This window comes from Neomonachus schauinslandi, chromosome 9 (genome assembly GCF_002201575.2).
Source record: "Neomonachus schauinslandi chromosome 9, ASM220157v2, whole genome shotgun sequence".
In the NCBI taxonomy this organism is placed as follows: Eukaryota; Metazoa; Chordata; class Mammalia; order Carnivora; family Phocidae; genus Neomonachus; species Neomonachus schauinslandi.
In genome coordinates, this window is record NC_058411.1 from 105,871,485 (window position 1) to 105,887,774 (window position 16,290).

Here is a 16,290-nt window from a genome sequence, read left to right on the forward strand (position 1 = left end):
CAGGGATCTTGCCAACTTAAAAAAAAAAAAAGAATTCCCCATTGTTTGTAATATATATATTTTGGTTATTTACTAACCTAAAGTATTTGTGCATACTTTGTTAATTTTCTGAGTAGTGTAACCCTGAGCAGAAATTCTTTATCAGAAGAGATAAGGGATGTCCCTTGCTATCTTCCTGCTTTTGACAAGTGAATCCTGTTGTACCTAGACAGTTCTGGAGTGAGTCCAGCTAAACAGGGGTCCTGGATAAATAACAAGTCACAGAATGTAGCTGGAAGGAGTGCATTGTGCAGCTTGGAGCTACTGCCCTTTCAGATCCTCTATAAACTCTTTTTATTCCATCACCACTCCCTACTGTTCTCATTAAGAACAGACCAGAATCTTCCCTCCCTACACTTAAACCTCAGTACAGAGGTGCTTGAGACGGGAGTCATGTTTTTCCTGTTATTTAGCTTTCCACACTGGTGACTGCTGCCATGTCAGAAAGTAACCCAGCTTTCGATTTTTAACTGCAAAATGTCCGTCACAGATCTTCTGTCAGTAACGTGGTACCTGGTGGTTGGTTTTCTGTTTTGTTTTGTTTTGTTTTGTTTTGTTTTGTTTTGTTTTGTTTTAGACGGGAGAGGACAGGGCAGGCCACCTTGGCTTCAAGTGTGAGAACAGATTTGAATTGTGCAGCCTCGGGCCATCAAGTCCTGGCTCCCTAAATTCAGAGTGGATTGGGGCTCATCTTGTGCCTGTGTCTGTTTCAGGGGCCTGGGCGCATTTCCCAGTCTTTATCTACTGTACCAGTTCTTCAGGTAGACCCGTAGAGCTGGCTACCTACTTTCACTGAGCATTCATGCTTGAGCACAGCATCACAACAGTGATCTCATTTTATTAGCTTATTGCAAGAATTATTTCTCCAATGAGAGGTTATCAGAATCTCGTCCTTAAGGAGCCCTCTTATTTGCCACCTGTGACCATTATCACTTTATATTTTTCTTTTTTAATTTAATTTTTTCATGCTTTCTTTTTTTAAAGATTGATTTATTTTATTTGAGAGAGAGAGAGAAAGCATGCACGAGCTGGCAGGGGGAGGGCAGGCAGAGGGAGAGAGGAAGAGAGAGAATTTTAAGCAGGCTCAACACCCAGCATGGAGCCTATCGTGGGGCTCAGTCTCACGACCCTGAGATCATGACCTGAGCCAAAACCAAGAGTCAGATGCTCAACCAACTGAGCCACCCAGGTACCCCGATTTTTTTATGCTTTATTTTCAGCTTCCAGTTTACATTTGTTTTGATAGTTCAGTGGGCAAATATTATGAATGTATTTAATCTTATTGTTGGTCCTGCCAAAATATTTTGTATCTGGGCTCCACTTGCATTTGTTTGCTTGTTGTGTACTCCTGTACTCTGCATGAGTGCTAGATAGTGATAACTGTCAGCTAGGGGAATGAAGAAAAGGAGAGAGTAAGGAGAGAAGAAACAGGGAAGAAGGCAACATTTGGTTATTTCTTTAAGAATTCTGGCAGATTTTAGGATTTTCATGTTTGCTGGATGTTCTTGATGGGCATGGATAGCAATATTACTGGGGAAGTTATATTAGTAGAACACTCCAGGGGACTTAATAATTGATACATGCTTTAAACCAAATGTGCAGTAAACATGTATTGCATCCCTTCAAGGCAACATATCTTGACTGCTTACCGGCTGTGTGTCAGCCGTGGTACTAGGTATGAGATGAATAAGACACTCTCTTGGCCTCTTAGGAGAAACAGGCTAGTAATCAGATGGTTTACATCACAGTGTAATGAATTAATATTAAAGATACAACCAACATTTTCATGAAGGACAGAGGCAAGAATTTGTAATTCTTCCTGAGAAGTAGAGGAACGTTTCACCAAACAGGTAGTCCATGAGCAGGGCCTTTATAAAAGAAACGTTCACTAAGCAGAGAGGAGTAAGACAGGTCATTGCCTCTGCAGGGAATGTGGAAATGTTTAGGGACTGAGGCTGAGTATACCAAAGAGTCACCCAGAGAAATTATTTTTTTAAATGAATACTGAAGACTGTATTTTGAGAAATACTGACCAGATCGAGATTAGTGTGTGGCTCTTCTGACTTCTAGTTCTGGGGACAGTGTGACACACTAGAAGAACCCTGATTTTGCATTCAGACATACCTGGGTTTGAATCCTGGCTGTGTTCCTAAACAAATACACCTAATGCTGACCCACAGCTCTAGACTTAAGCAAGTCACTTAATCTTTTTTTTTACACCTGTAAAACAAGGGCAGTAATATCTAACTTTGCAAGATTGTCCCAAGGCGTAGAGGATGCAAAGTATCTAGTCCAGTGTCTGGTGTATACTCGTTGGTCATTACGTGATAGCTATTACTGTCCTTATATAGTGGGTGCAAACTAAACCTCTCTATGCCTCCTTTTCCTCATCTGTTAAAAGGGAATGGTAATAGTACCAATCTAATATGGGTGTTTATGAATCTGAAATGAGACATGCATGAACAGCACTTAATGCCAAACATATGGAAATTCCTCAGTAAATGCACACAGTAGTCTTGTTGTTGATGATGATGATGATGGTGTTGATGATGATGATACTCCTGTGACTAATTGGCTGCTTTCATCCTAGTACCTATTGAACTAAGTGGAACTGAATAATGGGTTCATTCATGCATGAACAAGAACTTCAAAATGATGGTGTAGGGGATTTGAACGTAAAAGTACTACGGAATTGGAATGACTGTGTCTATAGCAACTGGGAGAGATGGTCACATGACATTTGGCCCTTGGGAAGAATTGTTCTTGGTGGGAAAGTGGTTTTATAAATTAAAGAAATAAATAAAGGAAGGGAAATAAGACGATCCATCCTGCTACCTCAGGACAGGGCTTTATGTAATGTTAGGGCAAGTGGTCCCAGGAGAAGGCAATAAGTATATTGAGGTAGCCTGATAGGTGTGGGCAGAAAGTAGATCACAAAGTTCTGGGTCCCAGCTAAGCCAACTCACCGGGATGTAGGACTGTGCCAATCACCTGAGAGCACCAGGTTTACATCTTCCACTCCCCTGGCATATCCCCTGCTGGTGAGTGGTGGATGCCTACTTCCCCCATGTGCAGTGGACCAGGCTGATCCTGGCCCCAGGTACTCTTCAGGGCTCCCATGAAAGCTCCTGAAGGCTGATGCCAGCGGTGGCCACCAGGAACTCCAAGGGTGGACCCATGAACAGAATGGTGCCCTGAGGGCCAGGAGGCATGGGTTATGATCCCAGCCCTGCCACATCCAGCTCTGTAACCTTGAGCGACCATTCCAACGCCATGAGACTTCAGTTTCTCTTATTCGTGTGCTCCTGTGTTCATTCAAAAGATTCTGTGAAGTACGATACTGAATGCTAGATCCTGGTGGGATAGAGACACCAGACAACACCCACTTCACTATGAAACTATTCATGTTAAAGTAGAGAGTGTGCATGTTGTGGCTTTCTAGACCAGGTATTTGCTACACGTCTTGAATGGAGAACCAGTTGTCCCAAATGGACCTTTCAAACTGTTCCACGGTTCATATCAAAAGAAACCCTGATAAATGGAATAAAATGTTGAACCATAGGTGAATCTGGACAAAGGAAATACGGATGTCTTTTGTATTAATCTTAGCTTTTCAACTTTCCTGTAAGTTTGAAACTATTTCCAAATGAAACGTTAAAAAAATAAAAATAGAATCCCTAGTGATCCAGACCCATCTCTCAAAAGTGCAAATAAGAGGCGCCTGGGTGGCTCAGTCGTTGGGCATCTGCCTTCGGCTCAGGTCATGATCTCAGGGTCCTGGGATCCAGCCCCACATCGGGCTCCCTGCTCGGCGGGAAGCCTGCTTCTCCCTCTCCCCCTGCTTGTGTTCCCTCTCTCACTGTGTCTCTCTCTGTCAAATAAATAAATAAAATATATATTTTTTAAAAAGTGCAAATAAGTGATAACATTATATAATGTTGTGTAGTTTGTCACTTCACAGCTGAGACCACTGAATTTGGAGGGAGAGGACCTGGGTCCAAGTCTCAACTCATTTCCTTAGCTGAATTTGGAGGGAGAGGACCTGGGTCCAAGTCTCAGCTCATGAGGACTTTGCCTAAATGATTTCACCAATCTGAGCCTCCATATTCTTTATCTGTAAAACAGAGGTAATAAAGTTTTCCTCACAGGGACTTTGTGAGGATTCAGTGAGATGGTATCTATCCGTATTACCTATATCGTTTCTGTATGTTACCCGTATAATACACCTATGCATACACACACACACATACACACAATTGTTTTGTGCTTCATAAAGTGCCACAAAATGTTGGTGGCTCTCTGCCTTAGCTGAGCTCGTGTTAGTGTTTCCTGGAGTAGCTCACATCAACTCACCAGCTTCTGTTTTCTTACAGCCTGAAAGAATTTCAGGGGAGCAGTATGGAATCCATTCTGATGTCTGGAGTTTAGGAATCTCTTTCATGGAGGTATGTTGTTTGCAAATAGATGCTTCTATGTATATCTGCCCTAATATCAGGAAGAATGAAGATTTTGAAAAAAATAATAATAAACCTCCAATGTGTTATGTGTATGTGTACACCAAGTTTAACTCCAAAATCCTTTTGATATCCTTGAATGGCTTGTGCAGACTATTCCGAGGTGCTGTTTCTCACACATCACCTGTATAAAACTTTCCTGGAGAGCTTCTTAAAAATATAGGTTCCCAGACTCCTTCTAAAACTAGTTAAATCCAAATCTCTAAGAATCTGCATTATTAACATGTTCCCTGGTGATCCTTATGCACACTAAATCTGGAGAGCCTGCATTATAATAAAAGAAAGATTCCAGAGAAGTTCTGTGTAATGGTGGCCTTGTTGGAAAGCATATATGACTTCCAAAGGTGATTACTTTAAAGAATATAGCCCTACTCATTTGGATGTATAAGTACTGTATGTTCAGAAAGAAGAAACCACCTTGCTCCAATATAGTCATTTCATGTGTTGGGGGATGGGGCATGATACGATCTGGGGGAGGATGAAGGGTATGTATTTAGCACAGTTTTAATGTCTTTACTCTTTATAGCTGTATTTAGAATGGACTTCATCTTAGTGCGCTACATGTAGCCCCACTAGAACTCCGTGCTAAGGTTTCTATACAATGACTATTGATCTGTAAGGAAATGTATACAGTTTCCATTAGAAGGTGATTGACATAACATAATAAAATAAAATTTAAAAAAAAAAGGACATCTGGCTGAATTACACTAGTATAGAATCTGGATACTCACCAGTACTTCCAAGATTTGTTTCTCACATACATTGATTCAGAGAAAGGAGGGCTTTTTAAAAACTAGAAAGGATTCCTTAAATAAGATCACAGACAGAGTTGCAATCATGATTTTATCACCTTTTTTTGGGGTCAAATACTTTCTCTGTGATTTTTGTAATGCATGAATGCAGTTGAATTTATAAGGAAATATCTTTAGACTCAATTCACCTGCACTATAGAAAGCAAAAATAAAGTAGTCAATGTTTGTTAAACCATATTCTTCTGCTTCTTCATAAAAGAGAACCTAAGAGGAAATATAATATGTATGCATCAGCTGAGAGGTTAGCAATAACGGCAGACAGAAACCATAACAGCATTTCCCAACAGAATCCTGAAGGGCTTGTTCAGGTAACTTGTTTCGGAGGAAACTAGTACTTTTGATTTGTGGAGCTCAGGCCTTGCCGTTACATAAATTTCCTTTGCATGTTTAAATCATTGTCATTGAATGCATTTAATAAACGACCAGATGGAATGTAGAACATTTGAGAAGTACGTGGTGTAGAGATAAGAATCCCAGATTGGGAATGAAAGACAGAGAGAGCAGTTTCACCTTTGCTACTGGTTTTCTAGGTGTCCTGTGCAAGCCAGTGTCCCTCACTGGGCCTCATTTCTTCCTCTGTAAGATAATGATCTCTAAGCCCCTTTCCAGACTAACATTCTATGACTCTAAGCAGTCTATTATCTTTCTTTAACTTTCTGCATCAACTCTAGAGCTGAGTGACTTGGATGATGATATACCTTAGCGTGACATAACATGAGGTGAAGAGCAGCATCTTCAGTAAAGCTGTTTCCAGAGGATCCTGAGCCCCAGGGCTAGGGGAGAGGCAGGGTTTCTCAAAGGAGTTGACAGTTGAGCTGGGTTGGTCTTGAAGAGTTCGCCACTGGGAGAAAGAAGAAAAAGAGGGAAGAACTCCTCCTCATCACCGAGCACATTCTAAGGTAGATCTCTGTGAACACTTCAGGAGAGATCTAGTGTCAGAGCCTGCAAGGTCTCCCCTAGGCCATTTCACTTCCTATTTGTGTGGGTACCTTCCTCAAGGTGTTCTGAGTCATTTTATTCCCCTAGGGTACTGGTGGTAAAGAAACAACAGATGAGATAAAAATACAGGAAACTGAGCAAAGGAATTTTTCTGAAATTACACAAGAATCAACTAGAGACAAAACGGGAACTAGAGTTTTCTATCCTTTCTACCTCTGCCCCCTGCAAGTCCCATAAACCCTCAATCCTTCCCTGAGGTTTGGTGATGCAGGAATCAGAAGTTGCCTTCATTGTTTTAAACTCCTAAAATAGCGAGGTTCACCTTTGCTTGCCTTCTCCATACTGCTCTCCCCTCGTTAATGTGCTGTCACAGTCCCCATGGGGGTCATAACAAGGCCTCTCGCACACTCGTTCATAAAAGATGATGCTACATGCCACTAAAATGTGCCATTAAAAATGTCACAGACAGGTATATTTGTGCCTTAAGCAAAGAATCTTTAATATCAGACTACTTTTATCCAGGGCCAGACCTGCCCCATCTCCTCTCCGTTCAGCGTCCCTGTGGGATAAGATGGGTCTCTTCGAGGATTTTGTCAGCTGTATGTAGTATTTGGAGTTGGCAGAAATAACATAAACATGGAGATTACCCTTAAGAAGGGAAAAAATGAGATTATTCAGCTTCACTAGAGCATGGCAGTTTTACTAGATGAGAAGAATTTGGCCCCTTTCTGTTTTTTTTTTGTTTATGGTTTTCAACTCAGATCTTTAAATGTGTTGTAGTTCTCCTCATGTGGTTTAGTTATGAAGCCAAATAAAGGCCCTTACCATGTGCAGGGTTTGTATGGCCTCACTTTGTAATGGGAAAAAGAATCCATGTAGAGTTGCCCTTCTTCCTTGAAGTTTCATGACAGAAATCAGTGGAAATGAAAAAAAAAAAAAAAGAAGAAGAAAAGAAAAGAAAAAAAGAAGTAAGACACACTGACAAAGGTACAAAATTCCTGAACTAAACTAGGACAAACTAGGAGAACTAATCCTGCTTCCCAGAATATTTGACTCTTCTAGGAAGCTCGTGATGATTCAGTTAACTCGGTGATTTTTCGGACAATTCACCCTGGCAGTTGCCATTCAAGACTTCGGGGCTAGACTTTAAAATGAAAATTGGTCCATAATAAGAGATTTGTTTTACCAAGTTTGATGATGTTATTTAATCCTTAGGGGAGAGGAGTATACCTAAAACATTTGGGCACAATTTCTTAATTTCACAGGCAGCCTAGTGTGTATCTCTCTTCCCACAGAATGGCTTGAGAAGAGAAGCCCCACTGTTGTTTTCACTAATTAATTATTCCATTCATATTCTTGTGTCATTTAAGTCACGACATGTTTGCAAAAGCTGGCTTTTTCCATTGGCCCTCCTTGGGTCAAAAAAGAAGACAGCATACACCCTCTTCCAGCCTTGCACTTGCAGTACCCAGAGCAAAGCATACACATTTAAAAAGGCACCAGGCCAGTCCTATAATGTTCTTATTCTCACTGAGTATGCTCTACAAGTACATGTTCTGGTTTGTGATTCTATCTGGCAAGTTATTATAAACCTTATTAAGGTTGGTGGTGTATAATCTTCTGACAGGTTTTTCTGCAGGAGTCAGACTGAAAGCCCATCTTTAACACATGCATTTTGCTCTTTTCACTTGGGTCCTCGCTCTTTCTGCCTTTGTTTGCCTCCTCTCTCTGCCAGTCTCTTGAGTCTGAGGCATAGAACAATCTGGCTCGATGTGCTTGGTTAATTGGAGTGTCATCTAGTCCTCTGAGATCCCTCTTCAGCATGATCCCTGTTTTATTGAAGTGGTTTGAATGATGTGTTAAATGATGAAAGCAAGGTCCATGGCTTAGAAAAACGTCTCTAGATAGGTGAAGAACATATTCAGAGAGCCACACAAGGTCATTGTCATCAAAGTAACACCCATCTTCTGAAGATTTTTATGAGTTCTATTGTTTTGATAAAGAGAGTTTTTCTTGTGGGGCGCCTGGGTGGCTCAGTCGTTAAGCGTCTGCCTTCGGCTCAGGTCATGATCCCAGGGTCCTGGGATCGAGCCCCGCATTGGGCTCCCTGCTCGCAGGAAGCCTACTTCTCCCTCTCCCACTCCCCCTGCTTGTGTTCCCTCTCTCGCTGTGTCTCTCTCTGTCAAAATAAATAAATAAAATCTTTAAAAAAAAAAAAAAAAGAGTTTTTCTTGTGAGTTTTAGAATCACCTTTACCAAGTTAAAAATAAATCCTTTACCAAGTTAAAAATAAATAAATAAATAAACAAAAATACGGTGTTCACTCTACGTGGAATATCATTTTTCTTCATCTCCCCAAGATACAGTTAAAATACCCATCCTTCATGACGCCTGCTCTGATCTCTCCAGCAAAAAATAATACCTTCTTCTTCTGACCTTCATCTACATCTTCCTTGTGGCATCTGCCTTTTCCACCTTGTGCTATAATAATTTCTAGGCATGTCAGAGTTCCTTATGACAGCATTCAAATCTGATACTCTCAAAACCCCCTACAATCTCTAGCACAATTCCACTGTCCCTAAGTGGGCACTCAAGAAATCTTTTTGGCTCCGTTTTTTCATACTTTTCTAATAGTTTTAAAGCCATTTCTGAAAATAAAGATCAGAGTTTGAAGTTTGATGGAGTCTTTAACATAAGCACATATAAATGTTTGCTGAATAGATTACAAATGTCTTGCATGTGGAGAAGAGTTTTCTTTTGCCGGAGTATTCCACCTCTGTCAGTATAAACAGTAGTTCCTTGGATAAGTCGTTGAATCTCTGGGCCTCAGGGTCCTCATCTTTAGATGGAAGCTTTACTTCAGAGCTTCTGGCTAAAGGTCACAATGAGAAAATTAAGCCATCATCCCCTCTCTTTAAAAGGAATTACTTTGAGGCACCTGGGTGGCTCAGTCGTTAAGCGTCTGCCTTGGGCTCAGGTCATGATCCCAGGGCTGTGGGATCAAGCACCGCATCGGGCTCCCTGCTCTGCAGGAAGCCTGCTTCTCCCTCTCCCACGCCCCCTGCTTGTGTTCCCTCTCTCACTGTGTCTCTCTTTGTCAAATAAATAAATAAAATCTTTAAAAAAATAAAATAAAAAATAAAAGGAATTACCTCTTGAAATACTTCTATTTGTTTCAAAAAGGCCACTAATTAGGTTAAAGCATGGAACACAGAACATGCCGTACCCTCCACTTTCATTTCAAACTCCACTAAAAATAACCATAAAGGGATTAAAAAAAAAAAAAAAGACATACTACCATGAAGACAAAGCAAAAGGGAAAGGAGACTACAACAACCAAATTTTGGTGTGGGGAAACAGATGGACAGTGGCAAACTACCTAGCAGTGCTGAGAATACTGAAATCCTAAGCTGGCTGTAAAGAAAGTGACAAGCACCCCACTTCCTGTAGAACATCAAAAAGACTCGGGAATTGGTGGTACCAGCTATCTGGAACTAGACATGAAGGTGGGACCAAAGAGAAGAGAATTATTTTTAAATCCATTTGACCCACAGATTCTTCGGGTAACTCAGCATGTGTGCACAGTTGCCACTCCTCAACCTCAACACAAGAAGGTAGAGGTCTTTTTTGGAAAGAGTAAAATAGTGATAGCTGGCACTGTACAAGACTGTGTCTCGTTCCTGAAGTACAGAGGCATTAAGTGAATGATAAATGTTGAGACCTCCCAGCCTTCCTATCACATCCTGTTCCTAGGACACCGGCAGCCAAGATTACCTTTCAGGCAGAAGAGACTTTGGCTAAGGAAATCTGACCAAGAAGTCTTAAAGATCCAGACATTGGGGGTTCATGTTACATCATGTTATGTCAGTCATCAAGCTCCACCAATGAGCACAGTGCCTTACCCTTGGCAAGACATGTGAGAAAGGCCTTTAGGACAGATTTTTAGTGCCTTACCCTTAGCAAGACATGTGAGAAAGGCCTTTAGGACAGAGACCTAAAATAACTGGGAAAAACAACTTGGAGGGCCTTGGAAACTATTCAGTGAAGAAGAATTCAGATGAGCTCCTGTAGGATTCTCAGAGGGGTAAGAGAAAATACTGCATTCAGGAAACAAGAACAGGCTGCTGTAACAAAGGAACTTTCAGAGAACAACAAGAACAAACAGAGAAATGAAAATTCGAGAACCAGGTCAGGAAGTCTAATGTGAAAAACAGAAGTTTCAGGAAGAAAGAGTAGATGAAACGGGAAGAAATCACCAAAGAAAATGTTTTCATTTTAATTTTATAACGAGATAAATATTTATATGTTGTTTGAGATTGCCCTCCTCTTTAGTATTCCTATAAACAAACAAACAAAAAAAACCCAAAAAACAAAACCTAACTTTTTTTCTAAATGATATGTGCCAATGGTTTTGCCCAGAGAAATGGAGTTTTTACTGGGGAATGGTAAAATTTTTTAATTTTCTATAGATAATCTACAATAGAATTTTTCCCGAGGAAAATTTAGCATAGAAAATAAAAATAGTTGGGGTGCCTGGGTGGCACAATCAGTTAAATGGCTGACTCTTGGTTTCAGGTCATGAGATTGAGCCCTGCATCCAACTCTGTGCTAGCGGGGAGTCTGCTTAAGGCTCTCTCTCTCTGCACCGCCCCTAAAATAAGTAAATCTTGTTTGTTTTTTAAAGGTAAAAATAGTTGGATAGAACCACCTTGTTTTATGGAAATGTTAAAAACTGTGAACATATCCCATTTTTAACATATTGGATTTATATATATATGTATATATATATTTTTTTTAATGGATGCTAGATAAGACTTATTAGATACCAAGAAAATGAAATGTAATTTCCATTTATAAGCAAACACAGAAGGCTCTGAAATGAAAATAAAAGTATTAACAAAGTGGCATAGATCATGCAGCCCAGTACCCTTGACAGAAGCCTCTGGAGAAGTTTGATGAAGAGTGGGTAATTTTCATTCTATGAGAAGATTTTCAGATTCAAGGGCTGCCATCCTAATTCTTGAACTCTTAAAATGCTCAGACTTTGGATTAACTAGATACGTTCGCACCACCACTTGCAATCAGTGTGATTTCGGCCCAGTCATTTTGCTACTCCAAGTGTCGCTTTCTTATCTGTAAAATGAAGATAACTTTAGAATTCATTCATTCCTCAAATATTTATTGAGCACCTTTTATGCTCCACATACTTTACGAAGTGCTTTGGGTACACTCGTAAATAAAACGCACATTCCCTTTCCTTGTTGAACCTACAACATGAGGGAGGCAGACGATAAACAATAATAAACACATTTTTGAAAGCAGGAACTTTCAGTATGCTAGGCTCTTCTCTAAACACTTTCATTTAATAATAACCACCCTATAGAGTTATTTTGAGAGTAAGCCTCTCTTTGAAATAACATCCTCATCTATGTATTGGGTGGTTTTGCCAAGTGACAGAAATTATGGAACATTATCCAGACTCGGTTCCTGCCCCTAACTATATGGAAGAACCCATCCCTGCCCCCACCCCCTACATAAAAACACCCAGAGACACAGCTGTCTCTAGTCGTCTACAGCTGCGGCATTGTTTGCTTTTCTAGCCCTTGGTGATTATGAACCTGGTCTGAGGGGTGACGGATGGCTCTGGGTACCCTATGAGCAGCTGCTGTCAGCTTCTCTAGACCATAAAACTTGGCCTTTGCTGTGCTTTGCTTAAATACTGACATTTTCTCCTCTCCTTTCTTTATAATTATTGTCAAGAACACGAGTGGAAGTTGAATCTTATCATATATTCGGTCTGCTGCTCCATCTAGTGAAACATCTTACCTGTTGATCAGAAGTTTCTGCTGAAAACCGTCAGAAGGCAAAAGGATCAAAGCTGAAGCGTCCAAACAACAAGGAAATTTCAGTGGAGACTGTATAGAAAAGCGGGCAGGAGTATGGTCTGGAGTCCTTGTCGTGGGCCTCCTTCCCTTCCATTGAAGAATGTTGAGAAAAAGAGCATGTAACAGTTTCCACCACTCATTCCCCTGCTCTAACTCCCCTTTCTGTAATTCTGTCTTAACTTGGTTTTTTCCATTGTCATTTTTTAAATCTAAAACTTTTTGCAACTTACTGCAAAAAGGAGCCATTAAAATGACCTTTGGGAGATGATGGATTGACTAGTTCAGTCCGCTGCAAGGTTTGTGAAGGGATCCAGCTGTCTCAGATTACCATGCCTAAATGTGCATTTTCCAAGGTTGTCAGTGATCGCAGTGAATGTGCAACTGGCAGACAAAGTGAGTGTTTCCCGCTGAATGAGGCATTGTTGAGCTGGCTTTGTGCTCGGAGCTATCTGAACAACCATGAGATTGACAAAACAAGATGGAACAGGTGCTAGCAGTCCCAGCTAAGCATTTTATTATTTTGATGGATTTCAGACTGGTTTGAAAGTTTTTCCAACAGCACATGTCCAAATCATGTGTGTTTGTGTGCACACAAACACACAATTTGGACTTCTAAAAAACATTAAGTCAACAAAGTATTCATGTGAAGAATAAAGAAATAAAGAGAAGACAAAGCAAGCATTTGACAACCCATATTCAGATGTTTGAAGGATTGTCAAAAGAGGCAAGCTGCTGCTCGATGACTGGCAGGCTGAACTTTCTGAAGCTAACATGACCAAAAAAAAAAAAAAGCCCATGGTTTTCTATTCAGTATAAAGAAGAAAATTCTAATGGATAGATCCCTATATCCTTCCCTACTCTACAGTGGAATCCCCTTTAGGGATAAAAATGCCACATTTACATAGTGACTGAATAACCACATGCCATGTCTCAAGTTTTTGTTTTGTTTTATTTCTTAAGAAGAAATGCCTTGTAGAAGAAACAGGGATGAGGTTAGATAAGGTGCAGTCATTTATTCATTAATCACTCAGAGAATTTTTACTGAGTGTCTAGTATGTGGCAAGCACCATGCTAGTCACTGGGAACATGGCTGTGAATGAAACTGATAAAATCCCTTCATGGAACCTCCGTTTTAAAGAAGGTGTTTGACAACAGCAAGTCATTAGACAGACACAAGCAGTGTTATGATAGGAGTAACTGAGTGGTGTGGTGTGTAAATTAAGATCTCTTAAATTGAGATCTAAATGATAAGGGCCAGTCTTCTAGTGACATCTGTCAACTCTAAATTCTGTGAGTGATAATTTAGGGAACCACGGCCACTCCCTTGAGATGTCCAGTGGTAAAAAGCACTGATCCTAGAATTGTGTCAATACTCAAATCCAGGGACCTGGAAATCGCTTTAAAAATCCTCTTGAAGATCCTACAGACCATAGCACATACTTTGGTTCTGAACTGGCTAATAAAAACTTCCAACATTTTTATAGCATGTATGTAGACAATTCTTTTACACACCTTATCTTGTACTTAGAGATTAGCATGTTTTTTAACTAGAAGAGAGTCTTTAGAACTTGTTAAATCAGATATCTCCTCGTACCGGTGAGGAAGCTGGGGGCCAGGGGAGGGAGGGGACCTGCCCACGATGACAGCACGCAGCCAGTCCTGTGCAGAAGAGGACTGGAATCTAGGACTTCTGCTGTCAAGTCTGGTGCTCTGTCCTCTTTTTGCAGTTGTTGACATCTTCTTGCTCGGTGTCATTCTCGCAAGAAGGGTGACAACATAACACTTTGCATGTACCTAACACTTAACAGAACCACTTGATATTACCTCATTTAAGCTCCCCTACACTGTAATGGGAACTGACTGAAAAATCAGTATTTTGAGGCACCCCAAGATTGTTCCACCATATAAGCATCAAAGCTCCCATTTTGCAAGTAAGGAAACTGAAATCTAGAGAAATTAAAGGACTTCTTTAGAAAGGTTAAGTGACTTGGCCAGGCAGCGGCAGTCATATCCCCCGACTCTGCTGCTCTCATTATGCTGTAGAGAATAAGCAGATCAAGTAGTTTGGGAAGAGAAGAGAGAAATGGTAAACGTAAATGAGCAGGAAATTAGATAAAGGAAAGGACTGGTTTATTGTGATTCTGCTTGTCAGTCAAGACTGCTTTTCCCAGGCTTCCTACCGACACCGTGACCCTCTCCCTATAGCTGCTTCAGCGTTACCATATTTCAGAGTGTACAGGTACCATTGGTTTTCAGAAACTAATGCCTCATTTACGTTTCTTTCTTTTTTTTTTTAAGATTTTATTTATTTATTTGACAGAGAGAGAGAAAGAGAGTACAAGCATGGGGAGCAGCAGGGAGAGGGAAAAGTAGGGTCCTGCTGAGCAGAGACCCGACGTGGGGCTCGATCCCAGGACCCTGGGACCATGACCTGAGCCAAAGGCAGATGCTTAACCGACTGAGCCACCCAGGTGCCCCTTAGTTTATGTTTCTAAAGAAATACAAAAATTAACCTAATCTCCAGTGTGTCTGCTCTCTTAGGAAGTGGGTGGGTGAGAATTCCATCTAATCGGTAAATATTTATGTAATGCTATTCTGTGTTGGCAGTAAGGATACCAACTTTGCCCTCAGGAGCTCTTTGACTAGTAGGTAGAAAGATAAATAAAAGTGCAATGGAAGTGCATAGGACTGGGCAGATGAGAGGGAGGGCTGACATCGATGTCAAGGAAAGCATTTCAGTTATCTATTACTCTTAATAAAGCACCCAACATTAGTGGCTTAACATCACAACCCTTTATTTACAGGGTCAGGAATCTTAGGGCTCAGCCATTAGACACAGTATCCACAGGGGCTCCATGAGGGTGCAGCCAGATGGTGGTTAAGAATGGAAGATCCAAGGGGCACCTGGGTGGCTCAGTCAGTTAAGCGGCTGCCTTCAGCTCAGGTCATGGTCCCAGGGTCCTGGGATCGAGCCCCGCATCAGGCTCCCTGCTCGGCAGGAAGCCTGCTTCTCCCTCTCCCATTCCCCCTGCTTGTGTTCCCTCTCTTGCTGTGTCTCTCTCTGTCAGATAAATAAATAAAATATTAAAAAAAAAAAAAAAGAATGGAAGATCCAAGTTGACTTCACCTGCATGCATGGCACCTTGGTGGGAGTGGGCACTCCATCTCTCTCTCTCTCTCTCTCCTAGGAGCAGCATACAGATGCTAGAAGTATGAGAATACTACCCGATGATGACTCCCTTGACTTTGAAATGTCTAGAAACAGAAGTGTAGAGTTGGTTGAACCAGTGGACTATACCCCAGCACTGATGTTTTCTCAGCTACTCACAGCTGCATGACTCCAGTGAGCAATTTAGAAATGGAGAAACAACCCCCCGCCATGCCCTGCCCCATACCCAGAGCTAGGTTTGCAGGGACTGTTACCATGATTGAAGTTGTGTACTGTTAGAGGACACAGGTCGGCATTATACAAACATATTGAAAGGGTGTCATTTCTTAATTCTCACTGTGAAGATTAAAATGGTTATTGAAAATACACGAGATGGATTGGAGGACAGTTAACTCCAGTCTTTTTCCCTGCTTGCAACCCCTAAGTCTTTAATAAGAAATAAGCCATTTAAATTAATCATAATGCTTAAATATGTGAAAGTGATTATTCTAAGCAGTGATGTGTAAGAGGGCCTTGTCAGTTAAAACTATCAACCCATATTACTGAAGAGTTTGTATACTATGTTCATTAAAGTAGTGCAGCGCAGAGGGGCACCTGGGTGGCTCAGTCAGTTAAGCGTCCGACTCTTGATCTCAGCTCAGATCTTGATCTCGGGGTCATGAGTTCATGCCCCGGGTTGGGCTCCATGCTGGGTGTGGAGCCTACATTAAAAAAAAAAAAAAAAGGGGGCGCCTGGGTGGCTCAGATGGTTAAGCGTCTGCCTTCGGCTCAGGTCATGATCTCAGGGTCCTGGGATCGAGTCCCGCATCGGGCTCCCTGCTCTTTGGGAGCCTGCTTCTCCCTCTGCCTCTCTCTCTCTCTCTGTCTCTCATGAATAAATAAATAAATAAAAAAATCTTAAAAAAAAAAAAAAAAAAAAAAAAAAAAAAAAA

General features: G+C 41.1%; 1 protein-coding gene across 2 annotated transcripts in view; it reads left to right on the forward strand.

Annotated features, from left to right (window-relative positions):
- The window catches only part of MAP2K5 (mitogen-activated protein kinase kinase 5), a 247,019-nt gene that overhangs the window by 139,490 nt on the left and 91,239 nt on the right, over window positions 1-16,290 (forward strand). For both annotated transcript variants that reach the window (XM_021693799.2, XM_044917822.1), the window contains exon 16: window positions 4,413-4,484. In XM_021693799.2, the coding sequence (XP_021549474.1) occupies window positions 4,413-4,484 (72 nt within the window). The remainder of the gene's footprint in view (window positions 1-4,412; window positions 4,485-16,290) is intronic.